The sequence below is a fragment of the Paramormyrops kingsleyae genome, chromosome 21 (genome assembly GCF_048594095.1).
Source record: "Paramormyrops kingsleyae isolate MSU_618 chromosome 21, PKINGS_0.4, whole genome shotgun sequence".
In the NCBI taxonomy this organism is placed as follows: domain Eukaryota; kingdom Metazoa; phylum Chordata; class Actinopteri; order Osteoglossiformes; family Mormyridae; genus Paramormyrops; species Paramormyrops kingsleyae.
Window position 1 is genome coordinate 21,129,054 of NC_132817.1, and position 19,761 is coordinate 21,148,814.

Genomic DNA, 19,761 nt, shown 5'->3' on the forward strand with positions numbered 1-19,761 from the left:
CGAAGAAAAGCGAAATCCCGGTCATTTTAGTTAAGGAATGACGACTGCGTCGGACACACGTACAGGGTTGTCAACTTTGGTCAGCTGGCTGGAGTGAGATTTTCAATTCGAGACAAGTGTGCACACACATGCAAACGCGTTTAAAAAGGGATAACTACTCGATGGGATGCTGAGACCGTACATTCCTGAACGACAGGCCACATTTAAACAATCAGTCCAACTATAGTATGAAATGAGTGATGAAACCCCCAGCCCTGAACAAGTGAGACAATAGTGCTCTCTACTGAACCACACTATTCTTGCTCTGGAAATCCCAAGTAAAACTGAATCAGTTCAACTAGGTAATTAGATAATCTGTAAATATGCAGACTGTCTGTCTAGGACTGGGGAGAACTGACATGAAATGAGGAGCTTGAATTGTAGAATGCTTAGTTTAGGTGATCTCATCCAACAACGGAGCACCACCGCTAAGCCAGCCTAAACCCAGGATTATTGCATTAAAAATACAACGTAACTACCAATGCCCCCTTTCTTAAAAGTCTTTTATTATATATATAAAAAATGGCAAAGCAATCAACCAAACACAGCACAACATCGGTCAACTTAGCGTCTTGTACATTTCAACATGTTGTGGGGTCCTTCCAGAGAGTTTTAAAACATTCTCAGATGTTTATTTACAAAATTTTCCATAGCTTTTTAGAAAAGAAAATAGAATTAATGAAAAAAGGCTCATCTCTACTGTGAGAATTCTACTTAAGCAACCAAGGACTGGATGGGGAGCGTCAGTGTATATCCGTGCAAGATTTTTTTTTTCCTGGAACAAATGACATACTACATGAGCAAATTAAACCAGACGGATAAATTAAGTGGATTTTTCTCTGCTATCCTGCTTCCCATCAACCTGTTCTGCACTCGGACTTCTATTCCGGTGCTTGCTGTCACTGGTGTTGCTTAGTTCTCGGCGGTGAGTGCGCTCCTTGCTCCGGCTACGCTTGTTAGACCTCTCCCTGCTCCGGCTGCTCTTGTGAGACCTCTCCCTGCTCCGGCTGCTCTTGTTAGACCTCTCCCTACTCTGGCTACCCTTGTTAGATCGCTCCCTGCTACGGCTACGTTTGTGAGACTGCTCCCTGCTACAGCTGCCCTTGTTAGACCGTTCTCTGCTCCGGCTGCTCTTGTGAGATCGCTCTCTGCTCCGGCTGTGCTCTCTTTTCTTGGCCTTGTCCTCACTGTCTATTCTACCCCTGCTCTGGCTACGTTTGCGGGACCTTTCACTCCTGCCCTTTCTTTCCCTACTCTTACTCCGGCTAGGCTTCCTCACTGTGCGCTCCTCCCTGTGCCTTTCATCATGCTTCCTGTCTTCTGGCTCTCCTTTGGACCGTCTCTCTTTTGATCTCTCTCTCTCGCTGGCCCTGTCCTTCCTCCTGGCTCGGTCGTTCTCCACCTCCCGCTCTCGATCTTTACGGTCAATCTTCCGATCGCGGCTGCCACTACGGCTTCGCTTGCGGTCTTTGCTCCGGCTTCGCTGCCGATCCAAGGGCCGGTCAAGGCTTCGAGAGCGCCGCCGGTCCTTGTCCACCCTCTCCCTCCGGTCACGGTCTTGATCTCTTTCTGCACGGTCCCGATCCTTGTCCTTGCCTTCCCTCTCCTTCCGTTGTCGGTCTCGCTCCCTGTCCAGCTCACGGTCAAAGCTGGCGCCACGTCTGTCTCGGTGACGGCTCTGACTCCGTGATCTATTAGGTGACCTCCGAGGACTCGGGGTCCTCCTGGGACTCCTACAGTGAATTCAAAATGGAACAGTGCCTGAAATCCTCTCCCCAAAATACTTGTGCAAAACAGGAAATCTGACACAGACCTCTATGTGGAAAGCATGGTGGAATAGAGGCTCACCTGGAGCGCCGGCGCTCAGGCTGCCATGTTGTTTCCTGTGCAGTGTCCTGGTGGCCTTCATTCTCAGGAGCTTTCCTGGGTCGGCTCTTCATCTGCTGGTCAATCGCCTTCTGAACAGGCACAGGGATGCGTGGGAAAAGGGTGGAGAACCATTCTAGCTTGGTGAGGAAGGAACGCAGCATTTCGCCGATCGTCATGACGCAACCTCCCCCGGCTTTCACGTCCAGCTCCTGCAAAACACAGCACCAGGCTTGTCACAAGAAATTCAATCACCCATGTCACACTGTCTCATCTCCAAACAATAAACAGACTCAAATCCACTCCCAAAACTACCTTCCATGAACTCATCCGGTAAAAAAAAAAAAAAAAAAAAAAAAAAAGTCTAACTTGTGATGACCAAGTACCAAATATTCACCTCTGTTTTCATCAAGCTTAATATTGATAAAATAATTTTAGGATTACACAAATAATTGGTTCCCATCAGACTATATTGCATTGCAGGCTCCACAGAAACAGAACACTGTTATTTGACAATAGCAAACCAACTGCCTTTGTGTGAAGTTATGATCACTTTAAAAAGCAACTCCCAAACAGCTGTTAAAAAAATAAAAATATATAAAATGTCAATATCGCAAAATGTCCGCTAGGACATTTGTGGGTTCGGGGCATGTTAGTAAGCTATTGTAAGGAGTAAACCTACAGTGCAAGCAAACGCGACCATGAAGTTTTGCACCAGCTACCAAGAAACCATAGCTATATGGTAAAACAGTTGCTTGCACTCACACACACAAACCAACTGTGCTGAGATACAATATCCAATTCACCTGCAGCACAAGGGAGATCTAAAGAAGAAAACACTGAGATTAGCCAATTGGAAGGTGGAAAATGTGCAACATCAAAAAGAAAAAGAATGAGCCTCACTGTGCATTTCTGGATGTGACTCAGCATACCCGTGCTATAAGTCGAATCTCATTTAATGAAGTTTAGCTTACAGTGCGTAGTATTTATGGAAAAATTGCTCTTGATATCCTCATAATATTTTCTATAAGAATATCATGCCTTTTTGTAATGTGTAGCTATATTTTTGTTTCATTTACACTTACCCTGACAAGGCCGCAACAGTGGATCAATTTAACTATTTCAGTGCCAGAGGAATGAAGGGACAATTTAAGCCAAATGAAGTCAAAGGTGAAAATCAGCCATATGCATCACAAGGCAGGGTACTGGAAGTAGACTACAAACATGAATTATGTTTTAGAAAAAAATCAAGAAAAAGAAGAATTACCCTTGCTGACATACCTCCTCATCATCAAGGAACGGGTCAAACCAATCCACAAGGTCTGTGGGAGGCTGTGTGTATCTGTTACATGATTTCACAGAGACAAACCATGTTAGATACCCAATACTTCCATTATATTTGAATACATTACATAGAACAGTGTGAAATTACAACATACATCCAAACAGTTTTTTTTTAATTTGTGAAGTTAAATGAAAGTTGATGCAAACCTTATATACATGAAGCCTAGGGCTCTGATGTAGGGAGAGTCAGTATGTGTGATGAGTCCCATCACCTGCTTACGAGTCAGCTTCAGCGTGAACAGTTTGTACAGCAGGCAGAAGGCAGTGGAGACTATGCCACCAGTTCCAACACCACGGACCTTTAACAAAAAGAAGAATTCAAATTCTAGAGAATAATACCGGTCAGAATTACAACCTAGAAAAAAAAAAAACATACCGACACAAAACCACAGCTTTACCACGATGGAATGGCAGAAGACAAATGGAAGAATGCGTGCAGGACGATGAAAAGCACGTACTTCTACTTACCCCTCCACACATGCCAGTCTGACCCGCCGTTTTCCTGCTGCCTTTCTCCCACGGTTCGGCATGAGTCACCTGCAAGTCACGCATGCAGAACACGCACTTAACGGTGACACAGATCACCCAGGCACTCTGTTTTGTTCCGCACAGAGGACAATACGATGATCTAACCTACAATATCAATCACATATAGAACACAAAACACGCCACCGGCACAACTTTATCAACTTACGTCGGTACGTTAAGAAACGCTGTTAGGACCCAGCTAAGGTAATCCTCATCTTTAAATGACATTTAGCATTCAGTCCGTAGAAAAAAAACAACACTGGTTAACCATTAAATAAATAAATCGTCTGTATGGTTGCCCATCTGGGTATTAGAATGGCGTAATACATCGTCCGGGGTGTACTACACAAACGAGTTCAGGACACTAGGCCACCAAACCAGTAGCTATCTTGATAAATGGTTATGCAACCAATGTTTTTAAATTTCTCCCAGGTAACTTGCAACCTTGTCTAACAAAATAAGGACGATCAACCAGGCTATTAAAAAAAAAAAAAACCGGCGTGTACAGATACAACACATAAATCTGCTGACATTTAGCCAACCACCGACATAGCCGAGTACGGCCATTTCAGCGTTAGCCGCTTAGTTAGCATGCTAGCCGGTCGTCACTTGAAACAGTTGAAAACCACAAAAATCGTTACCCAATGCGCCAGGAAGTTAGTCTATTATCACCACTAAGTGAATATTTCACAGTAAATTAAAATAAGGTTAGCCGGCTACCCACCTACCTTGAAGTAGATCTCGTCCACAACCTCGTGGTACGTTTTCAGCTCATAGAGCTGGACCTTGAAATACGGCGACGACAGTATGTTGGTCAGAATCATCGGATTCAGGTTCATCGTCTTCTCGTTGCCCCAGAGAGGCAGCACATTGCCGTGCTTCCCCGAGCCAACGGGCTTGGCCACGACCTGCTGTTGTTGCTGATTCCCGGCCACCGCGTTGGCCATGTTGAAACGGCCCAGCTGGGTTTCAATAAGGTAACCTAGCTAGCTGACGATTTCCCGCAGTTTTACTCCATTAAAAATTCTCAAATACCACCCTGTCTGTAATTCGTTTCAGTTAATAAGCACGAAAACCGATACGTAGAATTTATCAATTCCAGAAGCGTTGGGTTAAAATTACTACAAATCACTACCCGTTCTGTACAATCAGGGGCTTTTTTTCCCCCTACAACGACAGAAAACAAGATGGCTAACTGTGCTGCCGGGAAAAAAAAAGCGGAAAAGACGATTAGCGTCGTGCGAAAGCTCAACCAATAGGACGCAGAGACCGTTCTTAAAGGGACAGGCCACCATGAGCTGCCCCGGACACCGCGTCGAAATCTGCCCGGTCCCATGCCGTTAACTTGCCAGGATGCGCAGAAATAGCATGTCCAAATACAGTCCAACCAGCAAGTAAGCAGCGATGTCCGCACTGTACAGCGTTGCAAACCTTATTGTTTAGGTATCAAGACAGGTGAAATCCCTGTTGATTTTACTCCAACTAAAATGTCTGCAATTTATGCCTAGTCGACTCCTCGAAAGCCGTATGTCTGTATTTTGCTGCTTGCCTCATCTGTACGTCTTTTTGGATGAAAGCATGGTAAAGCATGTTAAATGTTAAAGGAAAAAGCCACACATTTTCTTTAAGATTTTAATTGACTCAACGTTGTACATATGCAAGTGTGTGATATGTGCATTACAATGAAAATTCATATGAAGATTTTTTTTCCGATTTTGAAACTGATACAAGCCTTATAATACAAATGGCAAACTATTAACACTGTAAGATTACCACCCTAACCATTATAACAAATGGACTACAGACAGTTATTACAAAAATAAAAATCTGTTAAAGGTAAAAGTAATTTCACAAATAGAATAAAAAGTGGGCCAGTTGCGTAAACACTTTGTATACAAACTGCTGGCATCCGATGCCGGATGCCTTGTTCCCTGCACTGCCTGGGATACGCTCCAGGCTCACATCCCTATAGGGGATAGGAAGTTACGGAAGATGGAGAAATGTACACAGAAGTAATGATTTTATAAATAAACATAGTCTGGAGTGGTGAAATTTTAATGTGCACGAATAAAGTAAGAACCAGTCAGTTTACCAAACGCAATAGCAGGTCTAAATTGAGAGGTGCTGGATTGGCTGAGAGGAAGGTTTAAATCTCACAAGATTTAAGCCTATATAAACATTTCCATTCCAAAAGGCTTCAGAATGAGGGTTTTCTATGGGGGAACCTAGTGCAAAAGTAATGGCACTTAATGGGTGAGCTCATTCTTTGTACTGGACATCCTCCAAGCCGAAGGGATAGAGGCTTCTGCTTTGCAATGCATCTCGTCATCATTTGTGGCCTGATGGGGAAGCATTACATTCACTCCATTAAGCAATTTGTAGGCAGTAGAAGACATGCCTGCAACTCAATACACGAATTAGCACAGTGGCATACAGCATTGACAAGGGCTCTGACCTCATTTAAACTACCTTGAGCACAAAATGTTTTTAAAAATGTTGTGACACTTTTTAAAACACCATATACGTATCTGACGGACAGAATAATATTATATATTGAACTAACCTCCAACATTGAGACTACATCCCATAATCACCCATTTTACTGTTAATGACAGGATGATTTTATTATTATTATTATTTTTTTTTAGAAAAATGCAAATATCATCAGCTCAATAGTCAACTGGGCTTGAGCAGTCTGCAAGTCTGGTTCTACTTCCTCTAAAATCCAACATCACAATGTTGCCACGTCGCACAATGTAACAACACTTTTTTTCCCCCCCCCCCTTCTGCTTTTACTGTAATTTTGACTTCAAACTCTGTTTATACCCATCAATTAAGGGACATAACATTCCCTTAATACATTAACATTTGAGGCTTTCAGCCTAACAAGACCTACAATTTTTACAGTATTTCAACTTGTTGTTTGGACCCCTTAAGATACTAGTCGTGACACTAAGTAGATTTTGTTCCTTATCAGAACGATAGAGCTTCGGTTTTGGTGACCAAACCAGGATCAAAAACCTATGAATGTCAAGATGATTCCACCACTACTTTCAAATTTCTTGTTCAGTATTTTATATAAAAAAGCAAGTCAGAGATTATTAGAACACAGTATTCACCCCCCCCCCCCATTTCTAGGAAATATTATACAAAGCTGTGGTCCTCATAAATGCATTTCGGACCTTGTAGGAATCTTTGAAACCGGTGTGCAGCATGACACCGCAGTTTAAGGTGTGTCCCACGATGCCAGCTGGCTGACCATTCCTGTTCGCCCTTCCCGATTGCACTCAGGTTTTAGGTCCAACTGGGATGTTTTGGCAGCAGGGGGTGCCATTTCCATCAGTTTTCAGGCCATCACGTTTGCCGACATTCTAAGTAGGTTGAGGTAGGGCACCGGCAAAGAGAAACAAGGCACGACCATCGCCTTTACTCAGACCTTCCCCAGCACGGGAGTTGGAGGTAGCTTTTCTGGTGGGCTACCGCTTTATCACAACCTGCTCATACGCTCCAGCACCAACCCTGAAGCACAAAAACCAGCATCATTCTATATGTACTGTATAATATAGGCAAAACACAGCTAAACAGTACAGTGAAGTAATCTGAGGAACTTTATGAAATGTGCAATAAAATAATTTTTTATACTGATTGTGTAAGATTTGAAAAGTTCAATTTCAGTTTCCACACATTCTACAAAATTCTGGGCAGTATCATGCTCGACAAACGTCTGGTTAAAGTCGTCTTCTGGCACATTGGAGGGAGGATCTCACATACACACCTGGTATGATGGCTCCCAAAAGCAGTGCTTCCTCCTGGGCCAACAAACAAGCGGAGACCTTCCTCTGAGGAGGACAAACACACAGTCCAATAAAAATTAACCAAGGTCTGGGGAAAATACAAAATCCTGTATATTCCTTCATAGCAGGAAGAACTGGTTGCTAGGCAATTTGAAAACATGCAAGTGTATACAGAGGTGTTTTCTGCAGTGTGGGAGGTCTGAACTTCAGAAGGTTCCTCATTTTTATTTAATTTTTCAAGGTTTAAGGAATGAAGGGTGTTGCTGTTAACGTTTACCTTTTCATTATATGCAGTGTTGATTGATAATTTCTGCACCCGGCATGTCAACAGAATTGAGTTCAGAGTCAAGTGTGGGCGAGAAAAAAAATTGAGAATGTGGTGGATGTATGATGCCTACAGAGAGCTCTGTTGTCAATGCTTAACTTAGTCACCCCCTTATGTCCACATCCTACATAACTAGTCCATTACTGACAGAGGCGGACATTTCAGCTCCAGAAAGTCCAGACCAATATTTTGTTTCAACAAACCAGTTGAGTACTCTGTGACTGACTCTTTTTACTCAACTGGTTGGTTGAAACAAAACCCTGGTGTGGATTTTTACTTTCTGGACCTGAAAAGTCCACCTCTGATTACTGAGCCGGTCACTCTGGCTGTGTCCCAGTGCCCCCCCCTCCTGTCCAAACACACATACCTTCAGCACTGGAGTCCAGAAAGTCATGGCTGAAATCCTGGCTCTGCAGTATTTTTTCCACAATGTCGTCTGCGTCCACCCTGGTGGCGTCAACCCGCTTTAGTTGGGACTCCATGGAATCCTGTTTCATGGGATGCCTGAGAAGATGCAGTCAAAGGCTGTAGGGATGTCCGTGCCATGTCACACCGCTAGTCTGTTGTACAGATGTGCTACCACTTTTCAGCAAGATATTCAGGATCCGCTTGGCAGTCGCTAACTGCAGCTAATTGCCCCCAGCTTTATTCGCTTCAGCATGAGGAATCGTCATCGGCATTCACCTGTTAAGGCGCTCGCTGGATGAGGTGCTCTTGACGGGCGTGCCGATACCGAGCTGGGGGCCTGCCCGGGGCTCCCGTTCGTCGCTGGGCTCAGGTATGCTGCCGATTCCGGTGGAGGCACTGCCCACTGAAGTGTTCCTCCGGTGCGTGAGCTCCGACATGCTGGAGGAGCGCGAGTGATCTGTGCTGTACCCTGTTAGATGGAAGCGGAGAGGGGGCTCACGCAGACTGCATATGGAAACGTGCCACTCTTTGGCCCAAACTTATTTTGCCATACGTTTACCTCAGGGGTGTCAAACTCCAGTCCTGGGGGGCCAGAGCCCTGCACAGTTTTTGGTTTACCTTCATTTAACACACCTGGTTCAACTCCTTGTGCCAATTACCACAGAGCTCATAAGCTAAATCATTTGTGGTGGAACAGGGAAAGAGCTAAGCTACACAGGGCTCCAGCCCCCCAGGACTGCAGTTTGACACCCCTGGTTTACCGTCACTTAAATTTTTTACTCTATTTTGGTGTCGTGCTATGTGACCATCACAATGGGCAATTCCCAGTTGGCATCACTGATGTGCTGCTGTATTTTAGATCTTCTACACGCTTTGTTATTCATCGACTTTACCCCCCTCCCTGGGTGAAGACAGCCATGGCCACCCACACGGTCTATAAAAACCTTGCCTAAGGAAACCTTCAAGCCCCCAGTGCTTGGCAGTGATGCATGATTAAAGGGTTCGCATGGGGATTTCACAGCATCATCCGCTTGTACGTCTGTCACTCGCCCCCAAGGTGACTGTAGATAGTCGGGAGATGATTCTGACTGAATCTAATCAAACGTCCCGGGCATCCACTTCCCACGCTCACTGTGGCAGGCCCCGCCGAGCCAGCTCCCATCCTCTGACGATTTCTCACCACGAGGCGTACAAATGTCTTTAACATGGAGGGAGGAGGTGAGGAGATGACCATAATAAAAACCACGTAATTGGTGGGGAAGCCTGTAGGTCAGGAGCCCCCGCCAAACAGGCGACCCGATGCTGGAAATAACAGCGTGAATGTGAGCCCCTCAGTCTCATTTTCAGGAAACTGAAAACCGAGCCCAAGCGGCCATGCGGCACGTCGGCTGCTTTCAGATGATGGAAACTGAATCAATGAAAACTCAGGTCAAATTGATGGGAAGCACATCATGATAATGCGCAGATGAGCAGGACGTATGAGGAAGACGACGAGCAGCTGTAATAATGGCAGGAGTTCAGAAGAATCAAAGGTAATACTCTGTGTAACGCTGCATGGATTCAGTCCCACGCCCGTTCCCTAGAGTGGGATCGTTTGTCAGGGCGGTTTAGGTCTCCTTCCAAGGGCTACCGGGACACATACCCGACACTTTAGATTGCTGGCTGGCGTAGCTGGAGGTCCTGGAATGTCCACACATGCCAAGCTCGTCAGGAACGGAGGCGCTCTTCAGCGGTGTGTCTGCAGGGTTGGAAGACGTCCGATCGTTAAGCCTCTGCTCAGGCACAAGCCAATATTCAGACTGCTGTCAGGGTGCCGATATCACAACAGACAGGCGATAAGGACAAAAACAAGCAAAGGCCAACTGAGGCCTACTCTAGGACAGCTCACACACCAGAATCTTAATGGTGCAATAGACACGATCCCCTAAAAAGACGACCCACCAAAGGGTAGATTACAGACATCTATGTCACAGAACCAAGTGAAGTAAAATGATAATACAGCTTCACATCTCCTGCTGTCCTTTTTCACCTCACTGAGATCAATCGTTGTCGACGTACCTACGAATGGCTTGAACGTCTCTCCTCCCTTTCTGTCCTTGAGCAGGCATTCGCCCTCTTGCATTCCCACATACATGGCTGTGGAGGGGGGACTACAAAAGAGAGACAGAGAGGAAGGTGATCAGCACCCAGGGGGGGGAAAAAAAAAAAAAAAAAAAAAAAAAAAAAAAAAAAAAACAGGAAACAATGAAGGATAAACGTTTGAGTTCCCCAGCTTAAGCACAGAGTGAGAGCCGCTGCACGTACTGAGTAGTGACTACAAACTCTGCTCATTCATCGTCTGTGTTAAAGGCATTTCGCAGTTTTGAAACAAATAAGCATGTGTCAGTGCAGCTGCATGTAGTGAGACTGACGTCAGCCCACGAGCGAGACACTTCTTAATAAAGCTTCAGACTGTTCTTAGCGTCCGGTCTGCAGATTTGGCCTGAGTAAGTTTAGCGGGTAAGTTCTGTCGTTTCATAATCTGAGCTCAGTGTTGCCCGGCTGTTAAACTTCTACTTTGATCTGAGATGGTGGGCAGGATTAAAACCAGACTAAAGATGGTATTTTGAGTCATCCTGGGTTTTCCACTTTTGTATTTATGGGGTACATCGTAGAAGCTGGCCGTGTTACGGCTTCCTGCTTGTTTTGAAAAGTGAGTTGGAGTAACCCAGCAACGGCGGTGCTGTTGCGCAAGCTGCAAGACACGTCGCATTCCCCCCCGTCCCGGGGGCCAGAGTCAATGCCAGGGATTTCCTACTCCTCGATTAGAGCTGTGTGAGTCATCGCCAGGGCCCTGATGGTTGGGTACGCAATGCGCGGTCGGCCCATTGCCAAAAAAAGGACAGTGAGGGAAAGCGCACTCATGCCTCGATAGGGTGAGTGTTCAGACTCCGTGGGCTGCTCATTCACAGCAAGCGCGTGACACGGAGGGAAAACAAATGGTCACAACGCTGAAAAAGGTCACATCGTGATGGCACACCGTATTGGCTTTTGTGCCTTACTAGCAATGCCACGTCAACAACACATCCTTTCAGGAAAATGACAGAAAATCCTTGACAAAATACCATGGCAACCCACTCTTGTGGCATGACTCAAAGCAAAAGCGGGCATACAGACCACCCTCTCTCAAATTTTAAATCAGAGCTGCAATTTAAGCAGCGGGAACTGATTTCTGACACCATGCACCCCCACATTTAAACCTGCCAAACATTTCACTGCCTACGTGTCGGACAGAATATGTGTTCATCTTGTGGACAGCCTCCACACTCAACAGGAAGTCAGACAGGCAGCATAATGTAAGCATAAATTCCATTTCAACATTGCACACCCCCTCCACCTCTATTTGCAACTTTAAAGATGCATGACATGTAAGAGTGCTGTGTTCAACTGTATTATTTAACAGCCTTGTAGATCTTCTATATTTCATGGCTCCTCAGGGCTTTCAACCAATCAGGGACGCATCTTAAAATATGGCATCATCCCAAGGAACTTGTGCGCCGCATACAGAATGCTTATGGAATGTAACGATGACAGCAGATGGTAATAAGTTTATGCTTTAAATGGGCTTACGTGCCAGTTTCTGTGCAAGCTTTACTATTCAGACTGAACTACCTTTCAACCACAAAAACGCTTTCCTGAATGATAAAATGGCATCTTCGCGCCAAGATTTTCGTACACAACCAGGATCCCATAGCCTCAGTGTAAAGTATGAGCATGAAAAACTGCCATTTTCTAACACAAGCAAAGCAAAGACAGCATTTCGGGGAGCTGCCCACTCGTTTAGCAAGCTGGAAGATATTCAGTAATTCAATTCCAGCTGAAGCAATACAATGGTCAATAGTCAGGGAAAAAAAGTAACCATTTTCAGCTACATCTGATCCTTGCTCATCAGTTCCAATAAACATCAAAGGCAAGGTTAAAGGTACATAAATAGCTTTAGCATGGCACTGAGCAGGGTGCTTTGGACTACAGCTTCATCACAACGTTCGATCGAACACATCTTTCAGCATTAGTTCCAACCAAAAGCCAACACTTTGTAGCTGTTGTGGTAAATCTGAAAGAGGATACATCTACCCTGCAGACTTCCTCTGAACACAAGTTGCTTGATGTGCGGTTGATCGTTGAGCTGAAATGCTTGTCGCAATCTGTCGGCATAGTTCAACCAAACGCAGACAGTCTGCTTGTTTTGTACGGGTGGGGCCACATATTTCTAAGCCTGATAATGCATTTTTCTTCAAGGACAATCAGACTGTGCATCAGTTTAAGACAAAAAAAAAAACAAAACAAAACAAACATTCTCCTCACGTTTTAAAGCACGGGTCACCTGACATCAGCTGCGTACTGATGATCACCTAAACAAGAGAACACAGAGTCATCAGTCATGTGATCATTTTTAGCAAATCATTCTGCCGTGCAACTACACACACACACACACACATTAAAGCACATGTTCAGTTTCTATTGGCAGAAAATAACTTCCTTTGTTAAATGATCTGGCTAATGCGGTTACCATCTTTATGTACCCAATGCAAATCCAGAATGCCACATAGGCCCACTGAGGAAACATTACGGTTTGAGTAGCCGGGAGGCGGTGGATGGCTCAGAGGGTTAGGCCTCTGTGCCCGCGATTAGAAGAACGTCCAGTTCGAGGCCAGCCCCGGCAGAACAGTCACATGTCTGTGGGCCCTTATCTGCTGTGACCCCCAAGGTGAAGAGCATTCAAATGTACCTGTACTTGTGCAAATGGTAAATAAGGGGTCATATTTCACCAGTTCCACCTGTTTACCGACCTTCAGTATAGAATTATCCTGCCGCATGTGCTTGGTGTCATAGCCCTCCAGCAAACACCTGCGAATGGTGTTTCCGGAGCCAGCAAACTCAGCCAGATTAAGGTCAGCAAACCCAAGCTGCAAGACATAAGATAAACTTTCATCTGATCTTTCCAGCTCTTGCCATTCTGTGGCATGGGACACACCTTTAATGTCTACAGTTCACATAGTTTTGGCACAAAAAATGTTAATGCCCTTTGACCCTTAGCCACACATAGAATACCTGTGATGCTTTAACAGTTAAAAATTTATCACAAGTCAAGTGTTTGTTATGGATAATAAAGCAAACTAGGCAAGCAAAATGAATTACCTTTGCATATGTCTTTCCACCCTTCAGTTCCTACAGAGAAACAGATGAGAAACATTAACTTGCAAGAACAGGACGACACATTGCAGTAGCAGTGCTGAAAGGGGCAGGTCTTAGCAGGAAGTTGTACCTTGCGTACGGACACTCTGAACACGCATGGGTCCAGCACCCCTGTGCTGGCGCTGGCACTCATCTTACACAGGAAGGAGAACTTCTTCCTCCACCGTACACAGTTGGCCTGAACCATCTCCCTGGGAAGGTTGGCGATAAGACATACTTTTAAGTAAACACATAAGTAAATTTTAAGTAAATAGCCATAATCACAGTTTCCCATTTTAAAGCTTGTTAATCGCATGTTTGATACTTGACATTCAGAATGGACAATTACTGCATCAATCAAATCCAGTCAAACAAGATTATCACTCAGCTATAGCCCCATGAGCTCTGGTTTATTTACAATCATTATACATCCAAATGGGATAATAACTGTCCCTCCATTGCATTTAGACTAAACACTAAACCAATGGCAATAAGTCAAACTGGCCTTAAACATTAATATACACACCTGCACCTCACATTATGGTCTCACTGCTGAAAAAGGTCAAAAATGTCAGCTGGTTGACTGACAACGGGCCTCAGTATCAGCGAAGCCATAAAGACAGCAGTAAGAAACAGCAACAGTGGAGGTTGACAATGGCGCGTATAAATCCAGGCTCCATCAACAAAGAGGCGATATGTAAAGCTGAACACCTCATAAATCACTGGGTGTTGGGCTAAACAAATACGACCACATTAAAAAAAAGTGACACGACAACTTCTCCATTCCAGTGCATCCAAACGCTGACGCAGAGATTTTCACCATTCAAGCGAATCTCAAGGTAGCTTATCAGCAGAAACGCTGCAGCTTATCACCTACAGCATGTTTCTGCAATGAACGGTCAGCTTTCCTTAGAAACTGGGCATGGAAAGCAATCGCTGCAAGGCTGCTCTGGCCAGACATGGGAAAATCATACCAAAGGAAACCAGGAAGTCTGGCAAAAAAATATGTTCATTTAATAGCACCAATCTGACTCAATTTCTCTCATACAACACAGACATGAAATGAAACAAAGCCAGGTCTCTAGTACTTAACCCTGTAAGAGAAACTAGTAGTGTAATCCTAAATGTCGAAACACTGGAATGTAACAGAACAATCTTCATTCAATCCGGTCACCAGTTACCATTACCAACTACAGAAACTGCCTAAATCTGCCAAGGTACTGACTATCAGGACAAACATGTAAACCGTAAAGTACACGTGATAAAATGGTAGGAAAAAAAAAAGTACAACCCTGTTTTGTTGCCTTGGGTCAGAATATTGAACAAGTTGATACCAGTTAAGAATCTTAAATTAATCTTAAACTCACTAAAATCATTTTTAAAGTAGTTTTTTTCTGAATGACAAACTACTTTGTTTTTTCGAGTTTGATAAATTATACATTTATTAGGCCTAGAAGATTCTCATAAAGCAAGGAACAAATTTAATGCTCAAGAGACAACTCATTTCACATTGAGATTTTGAGTCAGAACATGCAAACTAAATATCCTTGACTCAAGAACATTAAAGATTGAGGAGACACAAACACTGTATTCCATGAACCTAAAAAAGGGCGAGAAATTGTTTGAAATGGGGTGTGTGAGTGACTCATTGGGAGTGTGACTGCTTAAAGATTGATGGTGTGTGAGGTTGAACACGTCACGCTCGCTCCAATCCCACAGATCTTCATGCACCCACTGGTACTACAAGTGGCGTCTGTCACAAGGTGTGAACTTCAGAAATGCAGCATCAGAGTCACCAAGACTGCTGACAGCTGATACTGACTCAGCAGTGACTGACGGCTGGCTGGACGGCTGAACGAGCTATGTTCTCCTGACCGTTCCCAATGCATGACACGAAGGACAACGCAACGAGGCAGTTATTATGAGCACACGATTGATTATATATATCCAATACGTCACTCTATGCATTCCTCTCTCCTGTCAAAGCCAAGTGATAGTTAAAGGATTTGAGGACACCCTGTCAATATCCTTGCTATAACCTCCAACCCAGGCAGAGCTTCTGAGTACAAAACAAACTGAATGAGCTCATATAACTGGAACCACAAAACAGGCAAACTCTGGAAATCTATCCAAACAAGTCAAGTCATTTGTCCCGAAGCTAAACCTTTCTGGCATGTAAACAATAATCCAACTTAGCTAAGGCAAATTTTTCATAAGATTGAAAACATCTAATATTCAGGCATACAGAGTAACTAATCATGGGAGAACTTATACAAAAATTTCACTATCCTGGAATGCAAAAAAAGCAAATATTATTTTCTTACACCCAGGTGCTCATCACCACTAAAACATTTGTAATAAATAAATAATAATAATAATAATAATAATAATAATAATAATAAACACATTTTGCATTCTTTACTAGACACCATTTTTTTAATGAAGCAAAAATGCTTATGACAGTAACATCTGGAATAAAGATGAATCATTGTTTGTGTTTTTATGAACAAAGTTGCTATGGCATATTCCCCCCCCACCCCAAAAAAAATATTGTCCCCCCAACCATTTTTAAACATGAACTTAAAAGTAGTTATATCATCATCAGGCTTGACTCATCAACCACGAAGATCAACTTTCACTCTTCAAAACTCTACACTTCAATACTTCACGTTTTTTTTGTCATTTTTTAAGATAATACACAATGGAACAACTTTTAGATTATGAAAGACTTTCCTTTAGGGGCATGTAGTAAATTACTCACTCATCTCTGAAGGAGTCTAAATCTCTAGTTATAAAGGTTGACCATAGAAATAAATGTTAAACCAAATGTTTCAGGACAAAAAAAAAAAACACATTCTATTCTACAGAACAGCCTTAATTTCACTTTTCCTCCAACCCATTAGTTCCAAGAATATTAGTATAAAAAACATTAAAGGCAATAGTCAGCCTTCTAGCTCAAGAAATTTCTCCTGTTTACTAGTGAATTATAAAGATTCAAAAGTAGGTCTGTAACTCTGTTGGAAAAAAAAGACTTAATATACATAGTTTCATTTATCTTTAGATTTAATAGTTTATATTTATGGTTTATATTTAATTGGCTGATAATCATGGCATTGCTGTAAAAATCTAATCGTATTCCTGACAATGGCTGTCATCCCTAATAACACGCTTTCATCTGCATCATCTGCGGTACCTGACTTGTCATTCTCCTTGGACAGCATCCAGAGAGAACCTTTACAAACCATTTCGAGCTGGGAGAGGGAATTTGGTTTCCAGCATCCCTATATTTAGATCAGTCATGACAGTCTCTATGCATCCGCTGACACATTCTGTGAGGAACAAACTGACGTATAAAGCGAGCCTAGTCTCGGTCCTGCTCTCTTCTATAGTACAGTTTCACTGTGATGCCAAAGGTCAATTATGGGAAAGTGGCTTTCAAGCTACTTCCCAATCACAATTCAACCTGATTCAGTTTCCTCTTTCATGTGTTTCTTTGGCTTACTGAAGGTGGAAATTTCAACTACCCACCTAAAGAGAACATGTCTAGTTGGCCAAACCATTTACCAATAAGTGAAGAGAACATCAAAAGCAGATAGCCTGACAGAAGTCAGTATACTGTTAATTCACCAAATCTAAACGGCAAAAGGCCAGTGTATTAGAATTAACAAGACTGACAGTGAACAATGACTTGATTTACTGTTTCATGTTAACAACTGCATGCAATTCAATAAAACAAAAGGGCAAAGGTAAAAGTTAAGACAACCCTTTTTGGTGGACCACCTAGAAAACGATTTTGCACACCTAGCAGGATTTTCACGTCACCATGCCCGCGAATGGAACGTCTTATTCAGATTCTCAGATACCTTTATAATGACAGGTACAAAGTCCTTATTCCACAGTGCAGGTTGTGCTTTACCAGTTACAAGACTGAAGCATTTACTATTAATCCATCAAATATTTACAAGCTGTGTGAGCGAGCTCAATATACGAGCAGTCAACAACATCTAAGTCAGTGAAAGGTCAGCATCAAAGACTAATACTCAGGTGCCAACATTTTCTTTTCTGAAGCAATCAAAGCTACAGACATTTCACAGAACTAAAACTCTTAATTATAATAATAGACTGTCAAGTCAAATATAAAGCTTTACATGGTATTACTAAAAGAAAGGTTTGATACTGCACATATCAAGCATTCTCTAATAAGACTGAATAACTAAATGGTACGTTCTTTTATTAGTGCCTTACGTCAAATCCACAGTTAAAAGAAATGCACCGAAAATCAAATATGCAAACAGTTCAACAAAATTCCAGTGCAACAGTATATAGTCATTCAACCGTTACAGGGCAAACACCTGCTCCTTAATCTTCGCAATCCAGTCCTTCAGTGTGTTTCAAACAGGGGTGTGTTTCTCAGTGAATACTTTTTTGCATAGAAAAGCAGGAATTTAGACAAACCATTCTCCATTTCAAACCTACAAGTGTGAGTTGAGTATATGCATTTAGTAATCCCACAAAAGAGAACATATGATGTCCATTAAATATTCAGTAGTGTTTTATAAGGATATAGAACTTTATGCTTTACAGATAACACCTGCCACAGCTACAAAATAATTTTATTCAATTTAAGGAAGTGGTAACGCTTGGCTGAGCATCTCTATCTACAACTACCTCAAATATTTTTTTCTCAGCACCTGATGCAAGTTTAAGGAATACTGCAGCTCCCACACAGCCTTTAGGTTTAGTACTGGCGAATGTACAGAAAACTATGCATTGAGGAGCATTTAAACAATTATTTACATGAAAGGTTTTAGAGTTGTCGGGTTGGAGCAAACGGTATGTTTCATCTAGCCCTGCCTGTCATCCGACGTGGCCTTTGACCGCACTTTAACTGGTTCTGGTAAAAGAAACTGAAAGATGTTTAGTCTGCTGAAAGGGAAGGTGGAAAAAAACCACCAAACCACCAAAGCCATGCTCTCAGGCAAATCGTGCAGTTTATTTGGTCCAAACGCGCCGATGCGGCACTTACGCTCGTCTTACTTTTATCAAATACTGCTATCTACTTCCTCATAAGCATGCAGTATAATAGCAAAACAAGACTCAGCCAAAGAGCACACAGCGTGCAGTAGCTAGGATATGTCTACAAAAATATATCAGCCATTGATTGTTGAGCGCTCCAAAGCTCACAAATATTTTAATCTTAAAACTGTCAGCACGACTGTCATTGTTTGACTTTGCTGTCAAGTACCACGAGCTATGGTGAATTACCATGGCAACGGTTTTTCCCCCCTTAAATTGCCAACTAATGTATGAAAACGCAATACCAATATGACGAAGTGGTTAAGTGACCACATCAACTGTTTAGGTTCTTAGTAAACTCGTTTAGCCATTGTACACTAAAAGTCAAGAACAGTTCTGGGTAAAGTTAAACATCACATTAAAACAACCAGACTACTGATTCCTTGTATTACTATGGTGAAGGACAATTATTAGACTCTGCGTAGTAAAAACATGCCGCAATTAGATTTCAGAAATCGTTAAATTTCAGAGTAAACATCACAGACACGTCAACGTTACACCGACTAGAATCTCTAGCTGCTTACCGAGATGATTCGTCTGAAAATCCACCGTCAATAAGCCTGACTTTACAAAAAAGGACACCGTTCACAATGGGAACGGCGGACAGTTCGTCCAACTCGAAATCTACTTTAAACTTAAACTTCTTTTTCTTCATCATGATGAAAGCCATCTACGTGTACAAGCACTCCGATGATACTCTCCTAATCTGAGAGTAGTAGAACAGACAACGAGGTTCAAACGCTGAACTACACCCCCACCATCAACTATTCCTACGTTGATTCGACGCAAAGACCAGAAAGCATCGTGTTCAAGGCGATACTTTATTCAACGCACTCTAGTTTGATTGGTCAGAAAGCAGCGTGGACGAACTGTGATCCAATGATAGCTCAATATGCTAATTATCTGTTTCAAACCGCCTACACGCGGACGTTGGAACATTACCTAACCATGTATGTCGTTAACTACCGCCGTGGAGTTACGTAGATCATTTGCAATAGGGCAGGGGTCTACAGCGACGGCGACGTGAAATATATAGAAAAATACAGCCAAATTGTACATTCAGATAGTTTATGCAAAATTAGATGTATCCTAGCTAGTGCTAATGTAAAATACTTCAAGATCAATAATAATAATTAAAAAAAACGCGAAACATAATGGCAATTACAA

At 42.9% G+C, this 19,761-nt stretch overlaps 2 protein-coding genes across 4 annotated transcripts; both read right to left on the reverse strand.

The window, feature by feature from the left end:
- Nucleotides 1–523: 523 nt before the first annotated feature.
- On the reverse strand, nucleotides 524–5,003 carry LOC111841024 (uncharacterized). Of its 3 annotated transcripts, none has more exons than XM_072704052.1 (7): nucleotides 4,506–5,003; nucleotides 3,718–3,786; nucleotides 3,397–3,548; nucleotides 3,187–3,247; nucleotides 2,712–2,729; nucleotides 1,888–2,117; nucleotides 524–1,772 (listed from the first exon to the last, which is right to left on the reverse strand). In XM_072704052.1, the coding sequence occupies exons 1-7, from the start codon at nucleotides 4,722–4,724 to the stop codon at nucleotides 863–865; spliced, it is 1,659 nt and encodes a 552-aa protein (XP_072560153.1). In that variant the 5' UTR covers nucleotides 4,725–5,003; the 3' UTR covers nucleotides 524–862. The 3 variants fall into 3 exon arrangements, with proteins under 3 accessions (XP_072560153.1, XP_072560154.1, XP_023662224.1); XM_072704053.1 differs by having other exon boundaries at nucleotides 4,502–4,637; XM_023806456.2 differs by lacking the exon at nucleotides 2,712–2,729.
- Nucleotides 5,004–5,395: 392 nt separating this feature from the next.
- Nucleotides 5,396–19,390, reverse strand: LOC140581453 (EEIG family member 2-like). The gene is made up of 11 exons (XM_072704054.1): nucleotides 19,119–19,390; nucleotides 13,610–13,730; nucleotides 13,483–13,512; nucleotides 13,134–13,250; nucleotides 12,649–12,695; nucleotides 10,363–10,454; nucleotides 9,947–10,042; nucleotides 8,581–8,773; nucleotides 8,264–8,400; nucleotides 7,553–7,616; nucleotides 5,396–7,296 (listed from the first exon to the last, which is right to left on the reverse strand). The coding sequence occupies exons 1-11, from the start codon at nucleotides 19,262–19,264 to the stop codon at nucleotides 7,254–7,256; spliced, it is 1,086 nt and encodes a 361-aa protein (XP_072560155.1). The 5' UTR covers nucleotides 19,265–19,390; the 3' UTR covers nucleotides 5,396–7,253.
- Between the last annotated feature and the right edge of the window lie 371 nt (nucleotides 19,391–19,761).

What these genes read in the sequence shown, in the direction of transcription:
- LOC111841024 (XM_072704052.1), bottom strand. Translation starts at nt 4,724, where the DNA reads ATGGCCAACGCGGTGGCCGGGAATCAGCAACAACAGCAGGTCGTGGCC. An exon ending in TGGACGAGATCTACTTCAAG is followed by an intron (nt 3,787 to 4,505) that starts GTAGGTGGGTAG and finishes CGTGACTTGCAG; the next exon opens with GTGACTCATGCCGAACCGTG. An exon ending in CCTGAGCGCCGGCGCTCCAG is followed by an intron (nt 1,773 to 1,887) that starts GTGAGCCTCTAT and finishes AATTCACTGTAG; the next exon opens with GAGTCCCAGGAGGACCCCGA.
- LOC140581453 (XM_072704054.1), bottom strand. Translation starts at nt 19,264, where the DNA reads ATGGCTTTCATCATGATGAAGAAAAAGAAGTTTAAGTTTAAAGTAGAT. An exon ending in CCAGCAATCTAAAGTGTCGG is followed by an intron (nt 8,774 to 9,946) that starts GTATGTGTCCCG and finishes TCCATCTAACAG; the next exon opens with GGTACAGCACAGATCACTCG. An exon ending in TCCAGCGAGCGCCTTAACAG is followed by an intron (nt 8,401 to 8,580) that starts GTGAATGCCGAT and finishes GCATCTTCTCAG; the next exon opens with GCATCCCATGAAACAGGATT.